The sequence below is a fragment of the Cryptotermes secundus genome, unplaced genomic scaffold, assembly GCF_002891405.2.
Source record: "Cryptotermes secundus unplaced genomic scaffold, Csec_1.0 scaffold901, whole genome shotgun sequence".
Lineage (NCBI taxonomy): Eukaryota > Metazoa > Arthropoda > Insecta > Blattodea > Kalotermitidae > Cryptotermes > Cryptotermes secundus.
The window spans coordinates 690,052-716,644 of NW_019729906.1; the positions used below are offsets into that span (position 1 = coordinate 690,052).

The 26,593-nt window shown below is 33.3% G+C and overlaps 1 protein-coding gene across 10 annotated transcripts in view; it reads right to left on the reverse strand.

Annotated features, from left to right (window-relative positions):
- Positions 1–26,593, reverse strand: part of LOC111865816 (broad-complex core protein) — a 168,860-nt gene that overhangs the window by 50,698 nt on the left and 91,569 nt on the right. The window contains exon 6 of one of the 10 annotated variants that reach the window (XM_023854144.2): positions 2,313–3,026. The exons of 8 other annotated variants lie outside the window; for them this stretch is intronic. In XM_023854144.2, the coding sequence (XP_023709912.1) occupies positions 2,764–3,026 (263 nt within the window). In that variant the 3' untranslated portion in view covers positions 2,313–2,763. Of the gene's footprint in view, positions 1–2,312; positions 3,027–9,934; positions 10,992–26,593 lie in introns of those variants that run through there. One more of the 10 variants, XM_023854146.2, reaches the window with a different exon arrangement.

A 26,593-nucleotide genomic window follows, 5' to 3' on the forward strand; every position in this document is an offset into this window, starting at 1 on the left:
ACCCAGATAAGAGGAAACAAGATGTCTGCATTATTAAAGATAAAACAGATGTTTCAGTAAATTCTTAACGTTATGTTACAAGGCACCCCAAGTCTAACATATCAAATAATTTTACATTAAGAATACCCTAACATAAAGGCTCACTGTAACTATAAGAGATATCTGACAAGCAGTTAATGTAAACCAGATACCTCCATTGAATTGGTTTATAATCTCACAGCAGAGAAATAGAAGAGCAATTTTGTTTTTAATTTAAAACTCTGATATATATTAGGCTTCACACTGTCAAGAAATCACATTACTTTCAGATCACCAACAATTCTACTTCTAGTCCCATGATGGTTAAATTCTCTGCAACTCTTAAAACAACTCAGTAACAAGTAGTAACAAACAGTTTTTGTGCCACCCTGTATTGTGGGTATAATGAAGACAGTTATGAAAAATATCTCCACTTTGAATGGCAGGATAAAATCATGAATAACCAAAACAAATTATTCCTATGCTTGGCCCACAAGACATTGTGCACAAACCAATTGCTTTTATGTATAGGTATCTTATAAATGTAAAAGAAATGAACATACTTATTTCACTTCTTTGAACACAATTTTATTCATTACATAATAACAATGGAGTTGCACCATCTTCCACTCACATCACAAACAGAAACTCATATTTAATATGAACATTTATACAATATCATTGCAATACATCACTGCAGATAATAAAGTGTAATGTATACTAAATCAAAAGAAATTATGACATATTAACGTCTTAACATGAATGACAGTATGTTACATGTCGACATTTCTTATCAATATCTAGGCCATTTCATGGTAATATATGAAATTTCAAAGGCTGGGTTTTTCTCATCTTCAGGTAGAAAGAAAGTATGCTGACTCTGTGGTTACTACTAGATACCACCAGTCCTTATCACCAGAGAAGATCAGGTAGTCTATATGCATGAGGAAAAGGTATACACACATATATTTAGACAATTATATTTTGTATGTACCGCCAGAAATGTCTGTTAGTTAATGTGATGAAAAAGAAAAGAATGTCACAGAAAATCGATTTCACACCACAGAAACCATGTAATGTTCCTCACAATATGAGAAGTTTGTAACCATGTTCTCAGAATGGTTCTTCATGTAGAAATGTTACAATAGCTTCACCACAAACTGTTTGAACGAAATAATCCTGGTTGCATTACCAGCAGTAGTCAGGTTAAAGACATGGAAACTACTTAAGCTACTTGTTATTTTCTTCTAAGAATAAGATATGAATGAACACAAGTACTCATGAATAAAATGACATATCAAATTATGTGATCTTAGTAATTATCACAAATGAGAATGTGGAATATTTACAACAGGCACCTAAAAACACGATAACACATGGTATGGCACATTTTATGACTATTTAAAATGTCTTCATGTGTACCATAAAAAATGCTGTATCTCCACTGAGTTTCAAACCATGGAAAATCTGAATTTAGTAACAGATTTAAAAACAGATCACAAAAGAAATACTTATTGAGAAACAGTGCAGTTTCTGCAAGGGTAAATCCTGCACAGATGTTGTCACTTTAAAGTAGACAATGAAGAAGAGGAGAGTTTACTATATGTCTAGATTTACTACTTTTGGATTCTGAACAAGCTTAACGTAGAGTTTATTGTAACACTGTCAACTTCTAGACAGCTATGAGATATCAAATCCTAGTAAATGCCAATAATGACCTTGACTGGAGAACAAGGAGGAGGATGAGGAGGAAGAAAATTATACTAAAATGAATACTGATAATTTCTTCTTACTTATCAGACATGGAAATATGTGCAGGTTGAGGTGATCATATTCATCTACATTTGAAAGTTTACATAATTTAATGCTAACATGTTTTCTCAGACTTTATGCGTTACAAACATTTAAACTTTACTGATCGTTATAATGACTCTTATAACTTCTCAAACACTGTAGTTAAATTTCATTTAATATGGTGCTTTAACATTCATTCATAAGTAGGACAAGTCTCTGTGTCTTAATAGCAAGGTGCATTGTTCAGCCACCTATCAATCACTTATTACATTTTACAGCATTATAATCTGGGGGGGGGGAGCGGTGGTGAAAGAATGCATACAGGATTCTGGTAGGAAAATCAGAAGGAAAGAGACCACTAGGAAGACCAAGACACAGGTGGATGGATCCTATTAAAATGGATCTTAGAGAGATAGATGGGGTAGTAGGGACTGGATTGATCTGGCTCAGGATAGGGTCCAAAGGAAGGTTCTTATGAACATGGTTATGAACTTCTGGGTTCCATACAATTTTGGGAAATTCTTGAGTAGCTGTACAGATGGAGGCTTCTCAAGAACAGCTCATTTCCATGGAGTCAGTCATAAGCTGGGGGACGAACTGCAATCCTATATCAGTTCCAATGGTTTAAGAGCGATCCAATTCATTTCAAAACCAGAGTTAGTTTTGGAGTTTTGTTAATTACATAGTTCCTAACACAAAAGGAAAAACTGTAGACACTGAAGAGGTTAGTTAGAGCAGAGAAGTGAGTTTCAACTGATAACTACACTGAAGAAAAAACAAAATAAATCTGTTCTTCTCATTACGTAGATCATATCTCTGAATGTTTGGTGGACACCTGTGATTTGATGCAAGGGTTCCAAAGAAGGATTTTGAAACTTCTCCAAAATCCTAGAGAAACTCAGAATACAGTTACAACCTTCTTTGAAGATATCTTGAAACCAACAGCAGTTTCTATTGCTGCTGAATGCGTTTATTTTGGTGCATGTCATACATGTGCACTGCCAGACTTTTCTTGTTCTTGGAGAGTTTTCCACACAATTCACAGGAAAATGGACCTTGAAGATCTCCATGGATATTTCTGATGTGCCCCATAAGTGAAAATCTACGTGTGAAAGTTGCCTCGCACATGTCACAATGGAACTTTTTGCTTTCTTTCAATTTCCTTGATTTAAAATACTGAATTTCTGGTATCAGTCCAAATGGAGGGCAGAAGTCTGGAAAAAGAAAAGAAATGAAGTAAGAGAACATTAATTTTCACTCATCATTTGTTAACATAAAGAACACATAGAAGCTACAAAGGAATATCACTCGTTTAAAAACACTATATTTCTAGTGCCTAAATTTATAATCCTATTCTAGAACTCAGCATAAGTATAAGAAAAATAGCATTAATAATTAATTATTTACAGTGGTTTAATTATCCAGTATATACGCGTCAAATAAGATATTGTTTATGTGTGCTGGACAATATTAAGTATACATCAAGGCCAGGTAATGTGACATCTTTGGATAAGATGATCAGGTCATATCCTCTATTTATTACTAACATAGCAGTAATTGCAATTTTATAGTTCAGTATACTTTGAACTGTCTTTTAACCCAACCCCTTCATTAGTGTTTCGATAGATAAGATGTCCAAGAATGCATTTCTGACTTGCTATTTGCATCATAAATACCTAAGATCTAAAAGTCTGTGATGATGGTACATTAATCCAAACATTATTTTTCTGGACATCATCCATTGCCTTGATTTTATCTAAACCCCTTTCCTGTTTTATTTAAAAACAAAACGTTTCATAGATTGAATTCTGTCTCCATCTTCAGTTGGGCCCAATGAATTGAGATGGTGATTTAGATAAAAACAGGATGATGAGTGTCCACAAAAACAATGTTTGTATCATAAGTACCTGTCTTTTACCTATATGTTGGTATCTGTGCTAAACTATCTGAAATATAAGAATATTTAGGTCCTTGTGATTCTGCAGTTGGGAATAAGCTGAAAATATTTCTACTCCACAGATAAAATTGGAACTATGTGCATTGTATAAATCATAACAGCATATTTAAGAACTGCTTTTATGTCACAGAAACTTTTATTATTATTATTAGAAACTAATAATATGTTGGCAACTGAGCAGTTTGGCTTTAGACCAGAAGCATCAACAGAGAAAGCCACCTTTAGTTTGATTTACAAAATATTAAAATCATTAAATATTAGGATGTTGACTGGAGGTATTTTTTGTGACTTATGTAAGGCCTTTGACTGTGTTGATTATGACATCTTATTAAAGGAGCTGAAGTTTTATGGAATAAAAGATGTAGCACTTAAATTCATCACATCCTACTTAGAGGGTAGATACATGAGAGTGAATTTAGATAGTAATAATAAAAATAGCTCAAATTGGGGATTGATAAGGCGTGGGATTCCACAAGGCTCAATACTAGGACCATTACTTTTTTTGCTCTATATCAATGATCTACCAGTATCAATAAATAATGGAGCAAGGATGGTCTCATTTGCCGATGACACTAGTATAATCATTAATAGTATTAATCAGACAGAACGTGAAGATACTGTAAACAAAATATATCAAAGTATAAACGAATGGTTTACTTCCAATCTTTTATCTTTAAGTGTAGAAAAGACCCAATTCATGCAGTTTGTAATGAAGGCTAATACGCTACTTGAATTAAATATCATGAAAGGAAATAAGAAAATAACTAATGCGTATAATACTAAATTCCTCAGATTAATACTGGATAATACTCTCTCATGGAAGGTTTATATAGACTTAATTGTATCTAAGCTAAGCTCAGCCTGCTATGCAATAAGAATAATAAAGCCTCTCCTGTCCCAGGAAGTAGTAAGAATGGTATACTATGCTTATTTTCATTCAATCATGACCTATAGGATAATATTTTGGGGAAATACTTGTCATAGTGACTTAATTTTTAGATTACAAAAGAAAGCTATAAGAATAATTAAGGGGATTACAAGTAGAGAGTCATGTAGGAAACATTTTAGAGAACTAAAAATATTAACACTAAAATCACAATATATTTATTCACTCTCTTCATTTGTGATCAATAATAGACATTATTTTGAGACAAACTCTGCCGTTCACAATGTTAATACTAGGGCAAAACATGATTTACATCAACCGCTATCTCAACTGACAGTTTTTCAGAAGGGGGCCTATTACGTGGGAACAAAGGCGTTTAATGGCTTACCTGCCACAATAAAGGAGATATCTCAAAACGCTGAACAATTTAAATTGGTATTAAACATTTTTTTATTTCTTCACTCATTTTATACCATGGATGAATACTTTAACTATAAGGATTAAATGTAATATTATATTATATTTTTAAGATACAAGATTTAAATCATAATTGCAATATGACTGAATCTGGAACCGATTTTTAATGAATTGTGAATAAAATTAATGTTTTATTTTGTATCTATTAGTACTATAAGTTGTTTGTATATTATGGGACCTTGTCCTCAAAGATATTTTAGATACCTTAAATTGTATTGATGAAATTTAAGTTAAATAGGTGGCATTATCATGTGTTTTGCTGTTTATAATTACTGTTATGATGGTGAATTGTTATCATGTATATGAGGTTTTCTGTTATAACGTGGTTCTCTGGATGTTTTTAAACTTACATTTGTGTTTTTGTACTTTCTGTATCCTGTTATGACACTATCCTTATGGACATTTAAACTATGGATGTGTTCTATATCTGAGGCAATATTGCCAAATGTAGATCTTGTGAACAAATAAAAAAATGAATGAAGAGATGACATTCTACTGTACAGTAGTCAAGAAGAAAGAACCAAGATTAACATATGGGCGCAGGAATATGTAAATAAAACAAGCTACTTCAAATGAAGCTTAATACTAAAACAAATTTTAAAAAATGTCCAAATTCAAAACATTTTCTGTTATTGCAAAAAGCTGGGACAATAAACAAATAGAACGTTATGATGGAGTGACTGATATTCTTATTTCACATTCGGGATTCCTGCAACTGCTTCCTGACCTGGAGATTACCTATCCTGAGGTTTTTAGTGAGTCTCCTCAGTCCCTCCAGGTAATCGTTGTGTTGATACATTAACAGAGATCAGGTTACTTCCTTTCACATTGTTCTCAACACATCATTGACACATTAAAACTAAGAAGTTAGGAGTTACATAAATTAACACACAAACATAGAAAAGCCAATGCAGAAATAAAATTACCACCTACAGATAACTGAAAAAGTTAGAATAACAGATAATGCCACAAACCATTATATAGCCCACATTTTTGTGTGTGCATACATGTGTGTGTGTGTGTGTGTGTGTGTGTACAAGTGCATGCATATGTCGATGTGTAGCTTAATCAACAATCATTAATCCTGCAGTGGTCTAGTGGTCTGCAAACTAGCTTAGTAATAAAGATTCAATCCTTGCATCTTTATTTTACTAGCAGAAAATATCTGGTTCCTATCATAATAAACACCATAAAATGGAAGAAAATGGAGCTCTCAAAATGTCAATAAACAATGTCAGTGTTGAGGGATATACTATATTAGACAAAATAATTAGAAGCTTACTCAACAAAAGTTAGAATAAATGATTATAAAGAAAACTGTTAATCCACTTGTACAGAATGAACAATGATAGACCCAAAATACTGGATTTGTTACAAAAGAAAGGCATACATTTACTGTAGATGGAAATCGTTCAAATGTTGGCTACAAAGTCAGAACAGGCTTAAAGAGCAGAAGAAAAGGCATCAATCATATCAGAAGTATTACAATATTTGTCCCATTATTAACCCTGAAATTAAATTAACTCCATTAATATGTCTTAATTTGAACAGAAATTTTGACAATAACATCAGAGGTTGTTTGACATTTAAATTTCATCCATAAAAAAAGACATTATTCTTAAAATGAAACACAAGATATAAAAGTAATATTAATAGAGGACTTGACAAATATGCAACATTTGTTAGGGATATCTTTATGTATAACATAAAATATCATAGTGACTTGATAAAACCTGTATTAGTTCTTTCATTTGAGAATTATAATTAATAATTACATTATGATACATTAATATGTAGTAAATTCACAGACCTTAACCTAACTTGAAAATTTTGTAACAAACTTTATTACTGTGTCAACTTGAGGCTTGGCTTTGCACAGTTTAATCAGAATATCCAATACTGAATAAATAAATACAGATTTAAAGAAGCTCTTCAAAATAAGCATTTTTAATAAAAATGGTGAGAACTGATGAAAGACTATTGCTGGAAGATTCATCTACTAGCAGAATTGGTACTACCTATAACCAGCATGTGCCTTCTCATAACCTCACCCAGGGATATTAAAAACTTACTGTGATGACAGAAAAATACAAACATGACACACTGCTACAAGTGCGCACTGTTCATCAATGTGCATATTAATTAAAGTAAAATTTGAAAACAATTTATGTCACTCATACTCTAAAGACCATTTTATATTAACAGAAAAGTCAGCTGATTCTTATACAGTCATTTATTATTATCAATGACCATAATGTACGCCTTTCTCTTTGCAATGAACAGACATTCAGTTCTAAGAAATGCTCCTATCAACAAAACCAATCATTTTCTTTAACTCCGACCTCCTGTTACTGAAGAAGAGGTTCTTCCGGTTACCGGTAAATTAAAAACGAAAATTTCAGCAGGCTATGATGAGATTCTGGATATGATAGTTAAACAATGTAGCCAAACAATAAAAAGCCTTTGACTTTTATATTTAATCTGTCACTAAATTCTGACATTTTTCCAAATCAAATGAAGATTGCAAAAGTTCGACCTATTTTTAAGAAAGCACAGAAACAAAATATTGCAAATTACAGACCAATCTCAATTTTGTCTCTTTTTCAAAAATTCTTGAAACACTGATGTACAATTGGGGTGGAAATTTATTAAATAGATTCAATCTGATATCAAATGCTCAAAATAGTTTTAGAAAAAATAAATCCACGTTTATGGCAATTCAAACTTTTATTGGAGAAATTCAGAAAACACTAGATAATAAACAACTGGCCTTTGGTATATTTCTGGATCTATCGAAGGCTTTTGATGTTATTAATCATAACTTGCTGCTTGCAAAGTTGGAACCTTATGGACTGAGAGGAATATCTCATGCATGGATGAGATTGTATATTACAGATAGATCACAGTTTGTTGAAATTCACTATATTGATCAAAATACTTCTAAAATGAAGACAGTTACCTCATCCCTTAAAGCAATTAAATATGGTACAACTCAAAGGTTCTGTTTTGGGCCCCTTTTATTCCTATTATTTATAAATGATCTGCCCCGAGTTATACATAATGCAGAGGTAGTACTATTTGCTGATGATACTGGAAAAAATATTTTATCATTAAATGAAAAAATTCAAAATGTAAAGAATTAATTAGAAAAATGGTTCTATGAAAATCGTTTAATAATAAACATGGATAAGTCAAAGGTATTACTTTTTCAGGGAAGTAGATCTATTCCGAGTACCAGACCCCTTTTTTATATAAATAATAAGGAGGTGGTAAGGAGGATGTAAAATTTTAGGGTATTTGCATTATAGAAGATTTAAGTTGGGCAACCCACAACCAATATGTGTGTCAAAAACTTGGCAAGACTACCTATTTGATAAAATCCCTACGGGACTCAGTGAGCCAAACTGTTTTAAGAAGTGTGTATCTTGCAAAATTTGAGTCCGTGTTGAAATACGGTATTATTTTTTTTTGGGTGGGGTGCAAAAGGACTCTGAAACTATATTTAAACTGCAGAAAAAATGTGTAAGGGTGATAAAAGGTGTTAAAAAATAGAGTTTCCTGCAGAAATTTGTTTAATGAATTAAAGATTTTAACTGTTACTTCCTTATATATTTTTGAGATCCTATGTTTTATAATAAAAAATAAGATTTATACCACCCAGTATTCTGATGCTCATGGCTATAACACTATTCATAAACACAAGTTGTATGTACAATTTTGAATTGTTTCATTTTTGGTCTGTTACACTATCAATCACAGAGTTAGTAGAGAGTCTGTCGAGTGTAACAATTTGTAGGTCACTTTTTTAATATCACTTCTGCCTTACATGTTTCGGTTTGATACAACCATCATCAGAGGCACTTGCTATAACTATGGAAACACTGTTGTTTATGATGTTCACAGTTATGTTTGTCGTGTAGACGCTGCTACAATATGCTGACGTGTAAAAGCACAAAACTTACTAAGATAGTTGAGTACACTATCAAGTTCTCACTTTTCATCCGAAACTGTTTTAAGTTAAAACGCTAAATGTTAAAATATTTAATCTAAAATGCTGAATNTGTAGCAGCGTCTACACGACAAACATAACTGTGAACATCACAAACAACAGTGTTTCCATAGTTATAGCAAGTGCCTCTGATGATGGTTGTATCAAACCGAAACATGTAAGGCAGAAGTGATATTAAAAAAGTGACCTACAAATTGTTACACTCGACGGACTCTCTACTAACTTTGTATGTACAATTTTGTAATACTGAGCATACCAAGAGAGGGGTAATTAGTATGGGAACCAAAATATTTAATGGCCTTCCAACTGAATTAAAGAATGTAATAAATTTTAATGTTTTTAAGAAGAAACTTAAGAATTGTTTGTTGTGTAATATCTTCTATTCTCTTCAAGAATTTTTAATAATTGTTGACATGGACTGCTTGTTGATAAATCTGTCTGTATATTTTTATGCCTTTTTTTGAAGTATTTATTATTATTAATTGTTGACATAGACTGCTTGTTAATAAATCTGTCTATATGTTTTAAAATATTTATTCTTATGTCTTTTTTTGGAGTATCTATTATTCTCAAATTGAGTTAAAAATGTATTTTGAGATGTATTGCTGTATTATAGTGATGATCACTTTGTGAATGTTATGTTATTTTTTTACTTATGTTATTTTTGATGTGAGGTTGTTGATATTTGACATGTACAATTGTAATTCTCTACAGCTATGGATGAAATAAATAATAATAAATAATATATCTTCTTAAAGTTTAAATTATTTTTGTAAAATCTGACAAAATCTGACCTAGAGTGTAGAGAAAGCTGATGAATATTCTGAGTGTGAATATGCTATTCATCTATGTGTCTGATCTGAATATGCAATTAATTCCAACACTGATAGCCTGCTGCTGGATAATTAAAAACTGGTTATTCTTTTAATTCTTCTATGTTCTTTGCATTAAATGTATAAAATAAATGCATATGGAGAGGTCATGTCTGTATATCTATTCATCCACATGTATCATCTGCAAAACTACACAGTTGATTCTGATGAAATCTTGTATTAGGAATTTGCACTAAATATTAGCGAACAAACTAAATCTTAGTTTGTAACTCTGGTAATATATACCTTTCACTCCCATTACAGTTTTCTGTTTAGTGCTAATTAATACTAACTGATATGCACCTTTTGTTCAATCATAACAAAATTCATTCATTGTCCATAAAAACAACTGTATTTCTGGTAATTTCAATCAGATATTAAACACTGGATCCTCCTGAATAAAGAAAGCAAAGCAGTACCCTACCATGGGAAGGTTCTTAATGAAGAAAAGTGAATGGACTATGCCCTTAATACATTCTGAAAAGGTATGTTTGGTTGTTTAGAGCACATTCATTTTCCTTGTTCAGTTACATAAAGAAAAGAACATCCAACTTTTCTCATTAAAGGACCTTACTCCACAATTATTTCTACAGAAGTATACAATCAACTCTTAGACTTCATTTTCACTAAATGCATTTACTTATATTGAAGTAAATGGGCAGTGATTCACAGAACAGGAATAATTCTGCTGCCATAACGGATGAAATGTCTTTCTTCAAGTAACCTAACGTTGACCACCATGTTTGTCATACATGTGTGTCATCAGACTTTTCTTGTTTTTGGATAATTGCCCACACTTGAGACAATAGAAGGGACCCTGAAGCTCTCCGTGAAGATTCTTGATATGTCCTGTAAGAGTATCACGTCGTGTGAAGCTCTTGTGGCAAATTTCACAAGCAAACCTCCTCCCAATCACAAGAACTGACTCTGCTCCTCGATAACGTGAACATCTCTTAGGCTGGACTGCAGATGGAAGATCTGTGAAAATTAGAAAAAGAAAGACTCCAATTATAGCAACAGACTAGTAGAGATGATGGTGTCCATATAAATAATAACCTGCCTACAGCACACCCCCAACATAGCACAAGGGATGTGTTCTTTAATAATATAAACATATATTCATACCATGGAATTCCATAATGCAAACACGATTCTTCAACAGAGTCAGATGTTATAACTGGAGACATGTTCCTACAAAAATGTTTTCGGTCCACAGTTGTAACAGACTCTTTCAGCTGTCACAATAGTGGGTACATAGAAGTCCACTTAAAAAGATAGGGGGGGGGGGGAGAGAATTTTCACAGCAGATTTAAGATTGCTGCTGTTAATAATGAATATGATATAAATATTGGAACAGTGCAATAAAGGTAAAGACAAATTATACCAAAAAATATGAAAAAAATCAGTGGGTAAAACTTCATTCTTTGACAAAGGAATTTAAATCCCATCAAACAACTGTAGAAACTAATTAAAAAAAAAACAGCTCATGGAGAACATTATAAGCATAAATTAAAAATAAAAAGATAAAATCAACAAATACAATAGTAGTGGAATTTACAAATGAAAATGCAAAATCTGTGATTACACTTATTCATCACAAACAGGAGGAAAATTCAACTGAGATATTCTGAACACATACATGACATAAAATATAATGCTGACAAATCCAAACATTCTGTTGTACTAAACAACAAACACAAATATGATAATACCTCCGATACAGTGGAGATATCACAGGAAACTCAATATTGACTTATATTAGATATTTATGAGAAAATAAGCATGTGTGTACACACACACATAAACTAAAAATAGGCCCAACATTGAATGAACGTAGTTTAACAACTCACAATCTTTTTTTTTTATATGTTAATTGATGAACAAAATAAATATCTAAGCAATGGCTAGATGGCAGCATTAGACATACATAAAAATGCAGGCAATGTGCTACAGGGGGCCACATGGGCACTGCCTAGGCCTATTTTTTTTGTATTCACAAATTTTTTCACGATAAAAAAATACATATGCAAGCATAGAGTGGTAACCATGGAAGTAGTGATAGTGGAAGGCAGACATCAAACAAAAGTACTGTGACAGCAGATGAGAGTTTTTTACTGTTAATACTTGCATGTACAGTGACAGTGATAGATATGACACAAATGAAAAATAAACAAAACAGATATAATAGTGTATATACATGAACAAGCTAGTCAATAACCAGCTACATATCCTGTACCTGTTGATAGAGGCATTCTATTATCTATTTATTTATTTACCCTAAGTTCTACATGGGTAAATTCATGGTCCTGAATGTAAATTTTATAGTCATGTTTTATAACACTCATACAGTGAAGGTCCATAACCCAAACTGTTTACATCACATACCATTATCACCTACATGTCGCAGAACATTATTTGCCAGTTTTTGTATAATACAGTGATAATTCTCACTGATTGACACTGAAGAACTTCTTTCAAAATAAACTGAATCTTCTCATTCATTTATGCTTTTCTTGTTGTTTGTTGCTCTATGTGACAACTTATCATGTTTACATTCATCATTCATCCACTATAATTTTCATAATAATATTATTCTTGAAGGCAGTCTGTGCCAAACTACATAGTAAGCACAAACGAGGCAAGTTTACTTAGTTGAGATTCAATGGTTGGAGTAATGAGTTAGTTGTGAGTTGTCAGAGAGTACCCAGCCCAGATGGCAATGCTATAAGCATGAAAGCAGTAGAATCTCTTTTGTTGTGAGCCATAACCAAGCAATAACTAGTGAAGATTATAACAGATGGAGGCAGCATGTGCTATAGTGATTTGTTAAGTGCACAGGCTAGTGAAAGTGCTATAATTACCTGCAGTTACGAGTTATAAGCTTTCAAAAAATACAATTATGAACCGAAACTAAGCAAGTCACTAAACAAGTGATAACACTGTTGAGTGAACTGACCATGCATAGGAGACTGTTCTGGTTGCACATCTCTCATCCAGACTAATCCAGACATCTTGAGCAATCATGAAGGAGTTCTTGAAGTTGTAACAAAATATAACTATGGTTGCAAATCTCATGAAAGACAGTCTTAGTCTGCGTCTACCTGAATGCAGTACAGAGAAGAAGCCAGGTCAGCGTAGTGCAGGGAGAAGCAGGTGTGAAATAGAGGGCAATGTGATCACAAAGCAGAGGTGCTTGGGTAAAATAACTAGTGGACAAAGAACTGACTTCAAATCGTTAATGGTTACTGACAGTCAGATAATAATTGCCCTAAATAATGAAGAATATTTCAATACTATTTACTTCAAGAACAAAAGAAAAAATAAAAGACCAATGTACACCCAGACTCCATTTTGCTGCATGCTATATAATGGAAATGCAAACGGTCTTCTATAAGAGTAGCATTATCAACGAAACACATAAAGTTGCCACAATAAATTAAAAAAAAAGGGGACTGTTTAAATTGATGTACTAGACAAAACACTGAAGGCTCCCTTCTGATGCATGAATTCTATGTGCTGGAATCATATTCTTTGGAATTCTCACACTGAAATATCACTTTTTCTGTTAAATAATCTAATATATATAGTAATATGCAGAAGCTAACAATTTAAAACCAAGTGAGTTATTTGTGGTGAAGAGAAGTGTTAATGTGAGGTCTTACACGCCCACATTATGGTTTATAATTTGAAGTTCCAATGACCACCATGCACAAAAGCTCTTGCTGAATCAATGTTCATTTTACGACAGCCTCATCTGATCAAGGCTGTTTTTCTTCATTTCTATAGTTTTTACATAATTCCATATACTGTACTCCAATATTGGTGTGAACAGTTTGTTATCAAAGCTGTACTGTAAGAAGAATGCACATATGACACTTCTACAGCATGGATTTCTGAAACAGATGCATTAATGCAAATATTTATAACTATAAAATTCACATATCATGTTAATGTAGCTGGATTTATGTACTGGAAGAAGTAACCAATTCTATTCTGAGTAAACTATACCAGTACTACAAATAAAATCAAGTGCATGAAGTGGCACATTTCTCATTCATGGTCAGAGTTTGGCTGCCACTCTCCAGCCACAAAGCAGTCGCACTGCTGCACTGAACCACATGTAACACTGTCTGACCCCTATTGTGGCAGCACAGACTATGAATATTGCATGTTGTTACTGCAGTGAAATGTCCTTTTATATTTTAAACTCAGAATGTGGGTAATGTGAGAGCTCTCAATCTCACATCTGGCGGTACCAACTCAATTGCAGCTTGACCAGTGAAGTATTATGCGTTGTAACAGCCTGTAGTTCAGAGGAACATGCTGCCTTCACTTTCAAGGTCAAAGAGTAAGCCAAGAAAGAAACCAGCTAAAGCAAATGGCAAGCTGAACAACAACCTCCCAATGGCAAGTTGCCCCTTCTTGTTGTCAGCTAGGGGAACAGGGTGTCGAGCCTTATGCAGGAACTGAATTTCCTGCACTGTTTGGTTCTACTGTCTGTTTCAGAATGCAAGCCTTTCTCTAACATGATATGATCGACCAGGACCCAGTCAGAATCAGATAACTTTCCAACCAAGCATAGGTGCCCATGGGAGATTCCATCCAGTTCATGCTGGTGTGGTCAATCTCCACATGAAGCAGCCAAAGTTGGATTATTATACTATGCAAGATTTGTGTCATTCTATTTTATATTCCTTTTGTTTTCACTTGTCCCTTTCCCCTTGCACATCTTCCTCGCTTAATATTACATTATCTTATACTTACTTACTTCACGCCACATATTTATTTTGTAATATTTTTTATCTACTTTATGTATATTCCTGTTCATTATCTCTTACCCATCATTATTCCATCCACCTTTATTTACCCACTTTCGTCATGTTTTACCTGCATATTCTTAGTGTCCACAGACTTCTATTGGCTTACCCACAGCCTCTGTCTGTTCCTCCTTCTTCCTATCAAGATCATTTTTTCCTACGTTTGGCTTACTCTTCTATCCTCAAGACAGGATAGTTATGCTCTTTCAATACATCAATAACAATCTACCATGCTACATTGTATCATATTTCAGAGAGTAATCTTCCCAGTCACTACTGGGAGAACTGCAAATTTCACAAAAACTGCACTCTGCATATAACTCATTCCTAGTATCAGCAATCCTGGAAACGTAAAATGTCAAGAAATATGTGGCTTGAGAGCATCTGTCCCATAGAAAATGTTCTGGTTTCTACTAGCTTCTACACTCTTTGTTAAACTATCACTGAATAACATGTCATAAAGAGATAAAAATTATAATACTGTTTGCAAAGAAGCATACACATTATGCTAAGTCTTATTTCTTTTAACGGGCATTTGGAAATGGCAATTGCTACAGTACATTGCTGTAGCACACTTGCAGGTATTCACAAAACAAAGTGACTTCTCTACCCTTTATGTCTACGGAAACTGGAAAGTATTGCACATACATAAATTAACGACAAAACCTTATGTTACTTCAATATGGATTTATTTCAACTTTCTGTACATTTTATGAAGATACCAGCAGGTGCATGAATCTAAGCACTCACCTCCATCTAGTGCCAAGGTCAGAAAAGTGGAGCTATACTTCTATTTCCCACATGCCTTCATGGAAGAGTGTTTAATTAAATAATTAAGTACAGGGATAACTTTACCTTACCTTACATTTACCTATCAAGAAGCAATACACTAACAAAACTGCATACAGTAAAATTTAAAGCTACCTTATATTTATTCTATAATGGTCTTTTCAAAATATTTATTCAGAAAGAATATTCATAAAAATTACATGGCTCCTTTTGGACATACAATTCAGAATTTTAATATCTGAACAAGTATACTGAAGAATTCATGTTTATGTTTTTTATCACTGTCTAATATAGAAAGCATCAGAATATAACTCAAGGGCCAGATTAGGGCACATGACCTGTTACAAGACATTTTAAATTATTCTAAGTCTTGCACCATCTCACTCTAATGACAACATTGAAGGTTCTTAGTGCCTGGAGTTGTTACCATAGTATCTATTCAGCACTCCCTCACTGCATTTTGCTGCTGGTAGAAGGTTAAAAAAAAATGTTCAAATTTTGAATTCCAAAATTTTAAACATTCACATAGGTGCTCCACACAATAAGTTGTCCTAAGTGAAAACTGTATTTGTAGTTCTATTAATGAACTAATAAATTTAAGTTAATCACCAAAAGCATAACATCTAATTTGCTGAACAAGATGGCCAACCAAAATTGGGATACATAATTCCTGCTATGGAAGTGAGAATGACAGTTGGGTTAGTGTTCACATAACACATTTGCAAAAAATATGTTACTATATATATTTATTATTATTTTATTATTTACATTTATACATTCCGTTGATCCTTATGGTACAGCTGACCAGTGGATATGGATTTTGTCCCATATATATATATATATATAACATCATCTCTAGTATTAGGAAGACAATAAACTATTATACTATTTAAATTACATCTCTAGACTACTGACTGCTAATTAAATGGTTTTCCTCATTTCTACTTTGTACCAAAAACTTATAAGTAACTTGGAAAACAAAATACAATTAACCTGGAAGATTATTAATAAAGAAACTGGGAAAAGGAGGGGCCCAGATAATATAACCGAATTGAAAGTGGGGAAAAGCAAAGTAACTAATACTAAGGAAGTAGTAGAAGTATTCAATAAATACTTTATAACTGTAGCTGAGAATCTGGAAATGAAAAGTGCCAATAAAAATGAAGCTATTAAATTCTTAGACACTTTGAAATTTGATAAATTCCCTGAACTGAGGCTAATACCTACAATGGAGGTGGAAATAAAGAGCATACTTATGTTGCAAAAATCAAAAGATTCTACAGGATATGATGGCATTTCTAGTAAGATATTGAAATATTGTATAACTGAGATAAGTAAACCATTGTGTCACATATTTAATGCATCTTTTGAGCATGGAATATATCCTGATAGAATGAAATTTGCCTCATTAAGACCTATATACAAAACAGGTGAGAAGGCAATTATGGCAAACTATAGACCAATATCATTGCTAATAAGTTTTTCTAAGATCTTTGAAAGAGTGGTGTACAATATGATAAAGCAACACATACATACAAACAATTTAATATCTTTTACACAGTTTGGATTTAGAGAAAACAGTAACACAGAAATGGCAATATATACGTTAACTAATCATATTTTAGAAATGTTGGAAAGATGCAATTATTCATTAGGAATTTTTTGTGATTTGACAAAAGCATCTGATTGTGTGAGTCATGATATTCTTTTGAGTAAATTAGCAACATATGGCATTGGTGGTAAAATGAAAATGTGGTAGAAGTCCTATCTGGAAAATAGAAGACAAAGAGTTGAACTTTATAATAATGAGAATGGAAAATGCTGTTCAGATTGGGGAACTGTCAAATATGGAGTGCCACAGGGCTTGATTTTGGGTCCTTTGTTGTTCCTTCTCTATATTAATGACCTGCCGTCAACATTAACTACCGACAACAAGTCATTATTGTATGCCGATCATAAAAGTATTTGTGTCAGGTATTAATATTGATGGAATTCAAGAAAGATCTAAACTTATGTTAAATTCCTTAAGTCAGTGGTTTAAATACAATGGCTTATCCCTAAACTTGAGGAAAACTAAAGTGTTAAAATTTGAAACAATCAATCGTGACAATATGCCTGTACATTTAAAGTTTAATGATGAATTATTACAAGAGGAAACTCATATTAAATTTTCAGGCATTGAAATTGATAAGTTCTTGAATTGGAAGACACAGGTTGAATCATCATTACCCAGATTGGGAAAGGCATGTTATGCAATACGAATTATGAAAACATATAGTAATGTTACAACACTTAAAATGATATATCAAGCATACTTTCATTCACTCACTCATGAGATATGGAATAGTTTTTTGGGGTAATTCGTCAGAGGCCAAGATCTTTCTCTTACAAAAGAAGACTATTAGAATAATAATGGGTATGAAACATAGAGAGTCATGTAGGTCAGCATTTATAAAGTTAAATATATTAACACTGGTCTCTCAATATATTTTATCTCTGATGACTTTTATGATAAATAACTTTGAGTATTTTACTTTTAATTATTCAATTTATGACAGACCGACAAGACACGAAAGAAATTTACATGTCCTACAATCACATCTCACAATGAGGCAGAAAGGGGTCCATTGCATGAGTGTAAAAATATTTAAGCCTGCCTGATTATTTAACTGATTTAGTACATGATAAAAACAGTATATAAAAGCAGTAAGGGATGTCCTAATACCTAATCCATCATATACTGTTGATGAATTTTTGCTCTTCTGTCAGGATCATTACCTAAGGAATAGAAGGGGAGTGCATGCTGACTGACGGATGTCCCACAGTAGGCATCAATATAGACATTAAGTGTAAATATAATCTGTACTTTATGTATTTATTTAGATGCGCGTTGTTTGCATTTATGTTTGTTTGTTATTGTGATATGGCATGTTGGAATTGTAAAGATGTATTGTTGTTTGTAAAGCTTGTGACATGTTTCATATTCAGTGCAGACTGCACTTATGAATATCCTGAAACGCAGATGTATGTATGTACTTTGATGCAGATTTTCAACATTATATACATGACCCAGGTTTGGTGCTCATGAAAATGAACTTGTACTTTTACAACGTAATGAACATAAACACAACTTAAAATTAAGATAAGTGTTTCCTGCACAGTACTCTCAACTGACAGACCCTCTGTCTGTATTTGAAAAGTGTCCCTCTCTTACAATCAATATTTACTGTGATATTACTGACATTATTTTCACCTCTTTCAGCATTTACCTCAAGTACTCAATATATACAGTCAGTATTCACATCCATGTTTTTCACTCATGGTTAGTTTCAGTCTTTTGAACAATAAAGCTTCAAATGGACAAGAAAGCATAAGTTGTGATTATTTTACCTGCTGGGATAAGGAAAAAAGTGAATTTGAATCATTGCAGGAAAGAGTAGGTTGAGAAATAAAACAAATGAACTCATTATACAAAATTCCAGACAATATTTCAGCAACTTCCCACACTAGGATATTCGCCAAACTCAAAAGACAAATATCCCTATAATGAAGCATTTGTGCTGCACACCAACTTAGTTAAATGTAAACAGAACCTGGAGGATGTCCAGTGGATGTTTAACTGCAGGTTTTCCTATACCTGTATTGAAGAATGCTTTTGGAAAAATTGGGACTCATTTAAAGTGTAAACAACCTCAAGTCAAAGAAAAATAAAATATCATAACACAGGTATATTGTTATTTACATAATTTTTCAATTAACAAAAATGGAAAATCCTTTTGTATTGGGAACAATGAAGTGACAGAGGACACTTAGGTGAAATTAAAGAAGGAATCGACAGAACCAAAAACATACACTCAGGAATTATGACAGAAATATTTCTTAAGCCTACATAAGAGGCAAAAGATGTTGGAAGTAACTATTCTAATTATCTCAGCAAAGTGGATAAATTCCTTGGCAAACAAACTGTTTGCTTTCCTCCACAGTGATGTCAAATATTATGTAATACATTATCCTTATTTATTAAAGTACACATCAATAATGCAACAATATAAAAGATATCAAGAATATGTCACTCACTGAAATGTATTTTAATATTTTATTATGTTAAAATCATTAAAATGTCATTAGGACACTAAAAGTATATTTTATACATTAAAAGTGATTATCAAAATTTCTGAAATATCTCTGGTTTTATAAGTATTTTTCTTTCTTTTTTCTCTAGAGACATTTCAGACATTTTATCACTTTTAATGTATGAAATACACTTTTAGTGTCCCACTAACATTTTAACGATTTTAACATCATAAAGTATTAAAATACATTTTAATAAGTGACAATTCTTGATGTCTTTTATATTGTTGCATTATTGACGTATACTTTAATAAATAAGGACAATGCATCAATGCAATGGGATGCTAAAATATAATATTATGTAATACATATTGTATTTGTATCTTATATTGTATATTAAACACCTTGTATTTTATATTTATTTTATATACAAAACCTCCAGATCACATATTGATGTTTTCCCCACTATGTCTGATATAATACGGACATGACAGTGTCAATAAACTTTACACACAATCATTATCTACATCAACAGAATTCCAGTATTGAAAATATTCCAATTTCTCAAAAAATTCATCAGCATCATAAAATCCATACCACCACTGCCTTCAGCATCAACATCAACTGAAATACTGAGAATATATACAGTTTGCATGGGGAGTGCTCGACAGTTGGGGGATATATATATATATATATATATGTGGCGCAATCCAAAAGTTCCCGAAATATATTAATAAAAACTATTACATCTTACCTAGATCTTATTCTGCACCATCACCTTCAAAGTAGTCCCCTTGGGAGCACATACACCGATCTCAGCGTTTCTGCCACTTTTCAAGTGCATCCTGGAAGTCTTTCTTTGTTAGGGTGTTTAGTACTGTCTGGGTTTCCGCTTGAATTTCCTCAACTGTATCAAATCTTCGCCCCTTCAACTTGATTTTCAACTTGGGGAAGAGAAAGAAGTTGCATGGAGCTAAGTCTGGCGAGTACAGTGGGTGGGGAACAACTGCCATCTTGTTTTTAGCCAACAATTCCTGCACAATGTAAGCCGTATGCGGTCGTGCATTGTCATGGTGGAGTACCCAGTCGTTCATGTGCCACTTCTCTGGACATTTTCTCCTCATGTCCTCCCTCAAACGCCTTAGAACATCGCGACATAACTCTTTATTGACTGTTTGACCACGAGGGACGAACTCCTTATGAACAATCCCGTCAATATATAAAAAAAAAAAGATCAACATGGACTTAATGTTGCTCTTGACTTGTCGAGTTTCTTTTGGCCGAGGTGAAGAAGGGCTCTTCCATTGCGACGATTGCTGCTTACTTTCAGGGTCGTAGCCATAAACCGAACTTTCGTCACCAGTGACAACCTTCGAAAGAAAGTTTGGATCCTCTTGAAGCTGTTGTTGAAGTTCCCTGCAGACTTCCAAGCGATGCTGCTTCTGTTCATTTTGCAGCAGTCGTGGCACAAACTTCGCCGTAATCCTCCTCATGTTCAGTTCCTCTGACAAAATTCGTTGACATGTACCATAACTTAGTCCCAAGGTATTACAAAGGTACTGCATGGTCCGTCTACGATCTTGCAGAATCAGATCCCTAACTTTCTCGACATTTTCTGGTGTGGTGCCAGTTGACAGCCGTCCTGAATGATCGTCATCATCAATCGATGTTTGGCCATTTTTGAAACGCTTATAGTAAGTCGTAAGTTTGTGTGTGGCCTAAACTGTTTCACCAAAAGCTTGCTTCAACATTTGGTGTGTTTCTGCAGCGGTTTTCCCAAGTTTGAAACAAAACTTTATACAGACACGCTGCTCTCTCAGGTCAGCCATCGCAAAACCGCAGACTCACAGAAACACAACAATGGAAATACGTTCACCTACAATAAACCCAACCACTCAACTCGATGCCGCTTGCCACACTGATTCAAGAAGGATGTGTGAGGAGACACCCAGTGGTATTTCGATGTACTCATAACCATTCGTGCGCAAAATTCAAATTTCGGTAACTTTTGGATTGCCCCACGTATATGCACACAGGGATTCGACAAAATAATGCAAACACTACAGATACTGTACATATTTCTTTATTAATATGATGCTGGACCAACGTTTTCCTTCAATACAGTCCTTCTTGGAATGGAGTCACACAAATTTTGAACAGTCCCTAGTGGAATTTTATACCATTCTTCTTGAACAACTCCTTCAAGTTGCTTTAGAAATGTTGCATGTGGGAATCTGTTCCACACTTTTGTCTCCAAAACTGGCCAGAGTACTTGAGTGATGTTCAAATCTGGTGATTATGCTGAAGTTCACCTTCATGCTCTTCAAACCATGAATGAACAGATCAAGCTGTGTGAATGGGGGCACAGCCATCTTGGAAAATTGCAGTGTAGTTCAGAAATAACGTCTGCATCACAAGATGTACCTGATTATCCAATTTGACCATGTACTCCCTTGCAGTAATTCAGCCATGAAGAGTAATAATGGGACCAGCAGAATACTGTTCCCTGATACTAGTGCCCAAACCATCACAGAACCTCCCACGTGTTTCAATGTTGGCACCGTGCATTCTGGACTGTTGGCTTCCTTGGGGGTCCTCCAAACAGAAACTCTTTCTGATGTAAGGAACAGCATGTAGGATGCTCATCTGACCATTTCACACGTGTGTTTCCAGTTGACTGACATCAAGATTTTATGGTCATGACACCATCATTTACACATGTGAGCAATATTTTCAGTAATCAGAGGTTTAGCAATTGAAGACCTACCATGGATGGAGGATCTGTGAAGCTCACTTAAGACAGTTTCTGTGGAAAGAGGGTCTTCGAGATGGATATTCAGTTCTGCTGTCACCTGTGCCACAGTCATCATTGATTTTTCAATACAATCCTTCTCAATGCACAGCGATTTCTTTGTGTCAATGTTGATTTTCACCCACTGTTCCTCTTTGCCAATGCTGTCTTCCTATGATTCATGTATGCTGACATAACCATAGAAACTGTCATTCTAGATACACCTAATAATGTGGCAGTTTTTGTCACAGATGCTCCAGCTTAATGTGCACCAATGATTTGTCTTCTTTCAAAATCAGTCAAGTCTCCCATTTACCAATTCTTTCACATGGACTGTTACTCAACACAATCAATAGTGCACTGACACTACCACTACTGAGTGTAAACAAATGGAAGAACATTCAGTCTTGCCAACTGAAGCTCTTTTAATATAGTCAACACAAATTGTACTCATAAATTTCTTAATGTTTCCATTATTTTGTTCATGCCCTGTATAAGCATATTCATATTCATATTCATATTTATTTCAAGTTCAGTTGATCCATACATGAGTTGAAAGTACAAACTGTTGGATATAGAACGTGTCACAAAGTAAATACTAGTCTAAGTTCCCAATCATTGGAACAGAGTCAAAATACCCGATAAGAACGATATATGATACAGTACACACATTATTAAAATTTCATTTAAATACAATAAGATAAAACCATAAATTAAAAGTACCAGTAACATATGTATTCAACAATGACTTTAACATGAAGTATAAAAAAAAAAAAAACAACTAATTACCCTGAGGAAAGTGTCACAACCATCACTTAAAAGCTACAGTATACCAAAGAAACAACCTATGACCACACTTCACATCCAACAAATTGGTTATACCAACCACTGGTCTATACAATACATTCCCAGAATCATGATGCATAACAATAGTACTGTAAACCGTCCTACATGTACCAGCCCCACCAATCAGCCCACAATGCATACAACAAAATGTAATAAGACATCCCACTTCCTAGTATGCCTTCTATACAGGACTTCAATATGCAAAGGGGTGAAAATCACCCCATTCACCCATCAAATAACTCCCGTAGTGAGTAATAGGATTTCTCCAAAAGATATCTCTTTAAAGCTAATTTAAACTGTTTCTTCTTGTTTACTAGATCCTTTAATGAGGATGGAAGCAGATTGTAAGTCTTAATGCCCATATAATAAACCCCTTTTTGATAGCTGGATAACCTTGCTTGTGGCAACTTCAAATTGTTTTTACTTCTAATGTTTATACTATGTAGATCAGTGTTGGTTTTAAATAACTCAATGTTATCTATTACAAAAATTAATAACGAGAATATGAGTTGAGAATAAAACGGTAAAATGTTCAAATCCTTAAATAAATTTCTACAAGAGTCTCTTTTCTTAGAATTAGTAATAATTCTAATTACCCTTTTTTGAAGCCTAAATATATCACCACTATGAGAAGAGGTTCCCCAAAAGATTATTCCATAAGTCATAATGCTATGAAAATACGCGAAATAAATCCTCTTTAGTGATTCGGGTGATACAAAGGGTTTAAGTGTCATAATTGCATATGTTGCTTTACATAATTTAACCTTGAGATCCTGAATATGTTTTTTCCAGGATAGGACACTATCGATAGTAATACCCAAAAATTTAGTCTCCATACAATTGACAATATATTTATTATTATAACTGATGTTTATCGGAATTTCTGGAGTATTAGTCGTTTTGAATTGTATATATTGGGTTTTATCAAAATTCAATACTAGAAGATTGGTACTGAACCACTTATTTATTTGATCAAATACTAAGATAAGGTCTTCTTTGAAATTTATAGAATTAGGGTTGTTGACAATAATACTTGTATCATCAGCGAAGAGAATTGGATAAGAGGACATATTTACCACATAAGGAAGATCATTAATATATAACAAAAAAAGCAGCGGTCCAAGAATTGACCCCTGCGGAACACCGTGTTTGATCTTACCCCACTCTGAGGTCCTCTTAACTTTTACAGAGTTCTCTTCAATAAGGACTCTTTGATATCTGTCTTTAAGATATGATTTCATTAACAAGTTAGCACTTCCAGTAATCCCATAAAATTCTAATTTCTTCAATAATATATCGTGATTAACACTGTCGAATGCCTTTTCTAAATCACAGAATATACCTCCCACCACAGACTTGCTGTTCCATGCTTGTAGAATGTACTTTAATAAAGTAAATATGGCTTTCTGAGTGGAGGAATTACTTCTAAACCCAAATTGATCTGTAGATAATATATTATTATTAACGACATGTTCTAATAATCTTGCTAGTATAACTTTCTCAAATATTTTTGAGAAGGATGTCAATAGTGAAATTGGTCTATAGTTCTTAATATCTTTTTTATCACCCTTCTTATAAATTGGTTTTATTATGGAATATTTCAATCGAGATGGAAATTTACCTGATAAGATTACTCTGTTGCAAATATAATTTAATGGGGCAACAATATATGGAGAGCTTATTTTTAGTATTTTGAGGGAGATTTCATCGTATCCAGATGAATTTTTAGGTTTGAGATCTTTGATTATTTTTGCAATCTCCTTAGTCGATGTCCGTTTCAGATCTAGTTTTGGAAAAGGTTTCTTAAAGGCTTTGAAAAGGTAGTCCATACAGTTCTTATCAGGAATATCATTCCTATTTATATTAGATCTTATTTTATCTACTACAGAGAGAAAATAATTCTGGAAAACATCAGCTATATCACTGCGCTTTTCTCTTGGAGTCTCTGAATTATATGCATCTATGAATTGCAATAATCTATTGTCTGATTTTTTCCCTGTTATGGTTTTAACAATTTTCCACGCCATTACCATTTTATTACTTGAATTAGTTATTAGTCTATCATAATTAAGTTTTTTTGCTGCTTTTATTACCTCTGTTAAAGTTCTACAGTATAAATTATAATGCTTCTTTAGATTATTATCCTTATGATTCCTACAATGTAAATAAAGTTCTCTCTTATGTTGACACGAGACTTTTATACCAGTAGTTATCCAATTATTATTTTTAAACTTATCTCTTGTTATTTTTTTTAATGGGAAACTGGTATAGAAGACTCTCAAATAAGTGTTCAGAAAGGTATTAAATCCAATATCGACATCCTCACTATTAAATGTGTCCTCCCATGCTTCATAACTTAGGTTTATTTTGAATTCAAACATGGAGTAGTTATTAATGTTCCTTAACGTTATGCGTGACTGGTTGTAATATTGCTTACCCATATTCTTTATTATTAATAACTGGCCGTCATGATCCGATAAACCGTTAACAATAGAATGAACTGAGTAATTCTTATACTGAGATGGATCAATAAATATATTGTCAATTAGTGATTCGCAACCATGATGACTTCTGGTGGGGAAATCAACAACAGATACAAGATTATATGATGACAGAATATCATCCAGTTGTTGTTTCATATGAGTTTCCTTTAAATAATTAATATTAATGTCACCACATACTATTATTTTCACTTTAGGGTTAAATATCATTCTTAAAGCATTATCTAATTTTTGTAAGAACTGAGAAAAGTTTCCTGATGGAGCCCTATACACAGCTACTATATATATGATATGTGTAATTAATTGTGTCTTTAGAGCACACATTTCAACCGTTCTTTCAATGCAAAATTTATCCATATTCACATAAGAATAACTTATGGAATTATGCACATAAATCGCTACACCACCCATTCTAAAATTTTTCCTACAATATAATGCCCCCCTCTCATATTGGTCAATATTGATATATTCGGCTTCAAGGGAATTTAAATGATGTTCGGTTAAACAAATTACCTGAGGCCCACCAGAGTGTAATGAACTTGATAACTCCTCTATTTTATTCCTCAATCCTCTAATATTCTGATGAAAAACTCTAAATTCAGTAGTCTTGTCATACAATAAGTGCCGATCTTTACACTGTTTACCTTTATCTGGTGGTCTACTTCTTTTGTCAACAATATCATTAGAATTAAAATGAGTTGGATTCCTACTGTCTCTATGAGGGTTTACCATAAAAAATCATCAATCCTAGTTACAGGTAGCCTC